This window comes from Nothoprocta perdicaria, unplaced genomic scaffold (genome assembly GCF_003342845.1).
Source record: "Nothoprocta perdicaria isolate Ctin4 unplaced genomic scaffold, notPer1 scaffold_23, whole genome shotgun sequence".
NCBI lineage: Eukaryota > Metazoa > Chordata > Aves > Tinamiformes > Tinamidae > Nothoprocta > Nothoprocta perdicaria.
This window is the reverse complement of record NW_020455455.1, coordinates 5058416-5062911: the sequence shown is the minus strand read 5'-3', so window position 1 is coordinate 5062911 and position 4496 is coordinate 5058416. Positions and strand designations below refer to the sequence as shown.

The 4496-nt window shown below is 47.4% G+C and overlaps 1 protein-coding gene across 1 annotated transcript in view; it reads left to right on the top strand.

The window, feature by feature from the left end:
• Positions 1-4072: 4072 nt before the first annotated feature.
• Positions 4073-4496, top strand: part of LOC112947345 (LIM zinc-binding domain-containing Nebulette) — a 231760-nt gene continuing 231336 nt past the window's right edge. Inside the window, exon 1 of the mRNA XM_026039409.1 lies at positions 4073-4308. Within this exon, the coding sequence (XP_025895194.1) occupies positions 4240-4308 (69 nt within the window). The 5' untranslated portion in view covers positions 4073-4239. The remainder of the gene's footprint in view (positions 4309-4496) is intronic.

Below are 4496 nucleotides of genomic sequence, written 5' to 3'. Positions count from 1 at the left end.
GTTCCTGTGCCAACCAATATAAATTTAATGCCTTCCCTTCCTACATAATTAAGGACAGCCACAGAGTTTCATGGAGCCTTTTTCACTATTATTATTTATCAGTATTGCAGTACTGCAGTACAGTATGAGCTCAGAGGCTCCACCAGCAATTCTCCATGCAGTGCCTTCACCACAAGACCATCCTCTTACTTCAATCTCATACAATATTTGTTAATTACTGGAGCTAGTATGCAAAACTAGTGAGCTGGTTACAGCACTGAGATAGTATTTTTAGTACATTATTGTAACATGTCAGTTGTCTCACCTTCTGGGACATATATTTTTCTTCTATACATATATTTTGAGTAGAAGAGCATATTGCCACAGATATTCTAGAAAAATGACTGGATGATGACACAGCAAATGAGGCACTAATTATTAATCATGACATACAACATTCAGTGTATTTATTTTTTCAGAAAAATGTGACTAAATAAACATGTGAAGGAATGGAAGAAAACAKGTTCACTTCAAGCTCACTAAGCTCACATGAGGTCCCCTTCTGTTGGTGGGACTTTGTGCAACCGTAATATTGTGAAAAGACAGAATATTGTGAAAATTTGGAAAAATTCTGATGGAAAGATAGTGYTTTCATGGCTTGACAGCATGGCAGCAAGCTCTTTTTCTGGGCTCTTACACACAAGTGGGGAAATACATGCCAAGCTGCAATACTTGCCTTTGCCTTCCAGCTATGCTTGAAAGGCCACTCAGTGGCTCCAACAGATCTTAACCCTAGGGTTATAAGGAGCTTATTTTGTGGATGAGAGGGTTGAGGAAGTCTACAAGAAACCTTTGGGAAGTGCTACATTTAGAAGAGAAACAGTTCCCTGTCACAACCCCCTAGAAAGTAGAAATGAACCTCTATGGGTGGCCTCTTTCAAGATACTTTCAGTAACAGTGAGTAATTATCTACCAAAATTGTTTAAAACCTCTTCTGGCTCAGGTAAAATTCAGTATGAAACTGCATTTCAATACTTTTTTTTTTCTGCTGCATACCTTTACATACTAATGCTAAAGTATGTACATACTAGTGTATGTAAAGGTATCTTCCTTTACATCCATGGATGTACCTTTACATTCATGAACTGAAAACAGCACTGAAAACTTCTCAGTTATATAGGCAATGCAGTGAGTATTGCAGTGTTGCAACAGTACCCTGCAGAACTAGGAACTTTAATCTTATAGGCACCTTGCTACCCTGTCATAATATTTCCAATGTTTTAACTATGCAGCCCAAGAAGGGCTTTCTCACTTGCACCACTACAGGTAAGCTGAAAAAAAAAAGAATATATCTGTGGCTAGTGCTGATTTGCACTGCATTGCCAAACAACCACTTTTCAGTCACCTAGGCTAGATAAACAGCAATGAAATGCGTTAAATGAGSTTGAGTGTAAAGTCATAGATGTGCCTTATAATTCTAGCTGGGGACCACTTTTAAGCCTGTCTAGAGGTCCACTGTCTTCTATAGCCTCCACACTTGTGTCTCCAGCTCTCTAGCTAGTATGAAAGATCTTTGCCCTTTCCTCTTGACAGCAGTCCTTGTTTTATTCCATCCATGCTTAGTGAACTAGCAGGGTGGTTGTATTTCGCTTTGCTGTACCTTACCGCTCCTTCATTATCTACTCATAAGAATGGAAAAAGACTAATGATGAATAATGATTCACTGCTTTCTCAGAAACAGTCTGGTAAAATAGATTTACCAGATTTACAAAGCTGATGAAATGGATTTTTCTTTCCCACTGATTTGTACAGAACATAAGAACCTGCTTTTCATTATAATAGCACTAAAGGAAAAAAGTTGTGGTTCACGAGGAACGAGCTCTGTGCTATGGCAATGAAGATTCTTATTCAGACATTTTTCTGTTCTAAGGGAAAAACTATTAAAAGCTAATTAAATGATCATGAAATAATGATAAATATTGGAATATTTTCATACTGCCAAAACAATTAATATAGAATTGCAGATATTCCTATTTATTTTACTATTTCRTTTTAGCGTTTATATTTTGGTTCCTCCCTCTAAGATTGGAGATTTTTATTGCAGTGTGGAGACTAAGAGTAATATGCAAATGAATTTTGTCTGTATGCTGAGGAGATGGCTCTGAATGTGATTTTAATAAACCAGAACTTCCAAGAATATGCTTCGTTCTTGGAGATTTCGCCTTTGTGCTTTGGGGGAGCTCTATGCCTCTAAGTATTTCTAATGAGCTACAAAGCCTTTTCGCTTGTAAACTATCAGGTTGAATGCAGTTCAGCTAAGCAAAAAATAAATCCCCTGCTCTCTATCTAAGATTAATTTAGCTGGGTGTCCATGCCAATTCCTGTTATAGACTTGCTACTCCCTCTCCACACTAGCCTTAGCAGAACGCTTCCTCGATGGCTGTGCACGTCTAGTTCAATTCAGCAGTGATCTTAGCTCCACAAATGAGAGTTCCTGCAGAAAAGGTCAAGTTACCACCTATTCAAGTTTCTTTACCAATATGCTCAGATTCCTGGCATTTGGAGAGCCTTGAATAAAAGCTATTGTCTACCTCTAGTCAGAGTGTCCAGCAGAAAGTGTTAGGCAATCTGTGTAGTCCACACAGAGCAGATGATGAGATTCACTGCATCTGCACTGCAGGGCGTATATGCACCTATATCTGCCTGGAGAATACTGGAAATAATAAGTTGAAGGCAAAATGAAGGCATTTGAGCAAAACTATCACGTCTGTGAAGAACACTGAGAGGTTAAATCTTAGATTCCAGACCAAAAAACGATCTGGTTAACAACAACAGAAAAAAAAAATCCAATTCATGATTTTTAAATTCTGGGAATGGCCTGTGCTAGTCCCCAAATGGATCAGACTTCAGGAATGAAAACCTAGTTGGTCAATAGCTTGCCATTTTCTGTCGCACTAAGACACTCAGAATGGACAAGCATTTACAAAATTGCCTGCAAATCTGCTTTCCTGTTGCTTGTAGCAGAGCCAGCCTCTCCTTCTGAGTTGTATTGCTTGCCAGATGTTTAGCCCTAGATGAGGCAGAAGAAGCTTTACAACTTTTGTCATATAATATTTAAAGCCTGATTAGGTATTTCTCATTTAATCACGTATATTATTAATTTCAATGACGCTGATGTTTCTCCCTATGCCTTTAACCAGTCGGCGCATAAAAGTTGGGTTGCTAAGGGAGAATTACAGCCAAGTATTCCAGTTTAGCTGGCTGCATTCTGATTACTTAATAATGTTCAACTATGTGCAGAATTTGTCCTTACCCTACCGAGAAACCTCCCACCTCGGAATCGGCTGCACTGCACTGACCTGAGCACTTCCCTCTGCATGGTTTATATTCCAGGTGGTGAAACAAGCCCACCTCTAGGGAAAAATGCGTCCTTTTCCCCCCCCTGCATCATTCCCACAGCACTTAATGATCAAACCCAAAATGAATGCCAAAAGCCTGCTCGGAGGAGCTGAATCTTTTGTTCTGGCAGCAATTCGGRGTTGCCCATTTCAGCGTCTCGGGAGGCTGCTGAGGTCCCGGTCCCAACGCCCGGGAACGCCGCAAAACGCTGCCCGCCGAGCAAGGCGCGTGCGGAGCGGCGGGCAGGGAGGGCGCCCGCGCCGCAGTGACGGGAACTGCCTCTGCCTGCAAGCCCTAATTCACACTGAGCTATTCGCCTCACACAGGCTGCCCGCTGCAGCTCCGCGGGAGGCGTTTTGCATGAAAAGCGCACTTCTGAGCCCAAAACGGGCTGCTTGCTTCCGCCAAGGCGGGGGGGAGGAGGAAGGCGAGCCTTCCTCCCGCTCCTCCGAGGTGTGTGTGGGGGGGCGACAGCACCTCCCGTGCCCCCCAGGAAGGGCCGCCCCCGCGGCGGGCAGGTCCCCCCTCCCTGTGGCGGCGGCTGCGCAGCGCCGTGAGTCACGAGCGCGGCCGCGGGAGCGCAGCGCAGCGCGCAGGCACCGGCGGCGGCGGGGGCGGGCGGGCAGCGGCTCCCCGCCCGCCCACTCGCACATGCTGCCGAGCCGCAGTCAGCTGGAGCGCCGCTCCCTCCGCAGCCGCCGCCCGTGACCTTCCCGCCGCGCAGCAGCCGCGGCCCACGACCCCCCTCCCGCCTCTCCGCCCCCGGCAGGGGATGCGACATCGGCCCGCGGGAGCCCCGCGCAGCGCCGCCCGCCGCCCCGCAGCCCCCGCCGCCGCCCGCGGCCCGCCGCGAGCCTCAGCATGAACCCGCCGTGCGCCCGCTGTGCCAAAGTGGTCTATCCCACCGAGAAAGTCAACTGCCTCGACAAGGTGCGCGGGGAGGGGGGCGCGCGGGGCCGCGCAGCCCCCCCGCGGCCGCTGCGCTCCTCGCGGGGCCGGGGCGCAGCCGCGGCGGAGGCGGCAGGTGGCGGATGAAGTGGCCGGGAGGGAGCGCGGGAGGTTGCGCGCCGGGAGCGGGCGGCCGCGCTGGCGCAGGGCTGGAACGGGCCGGGACTCCG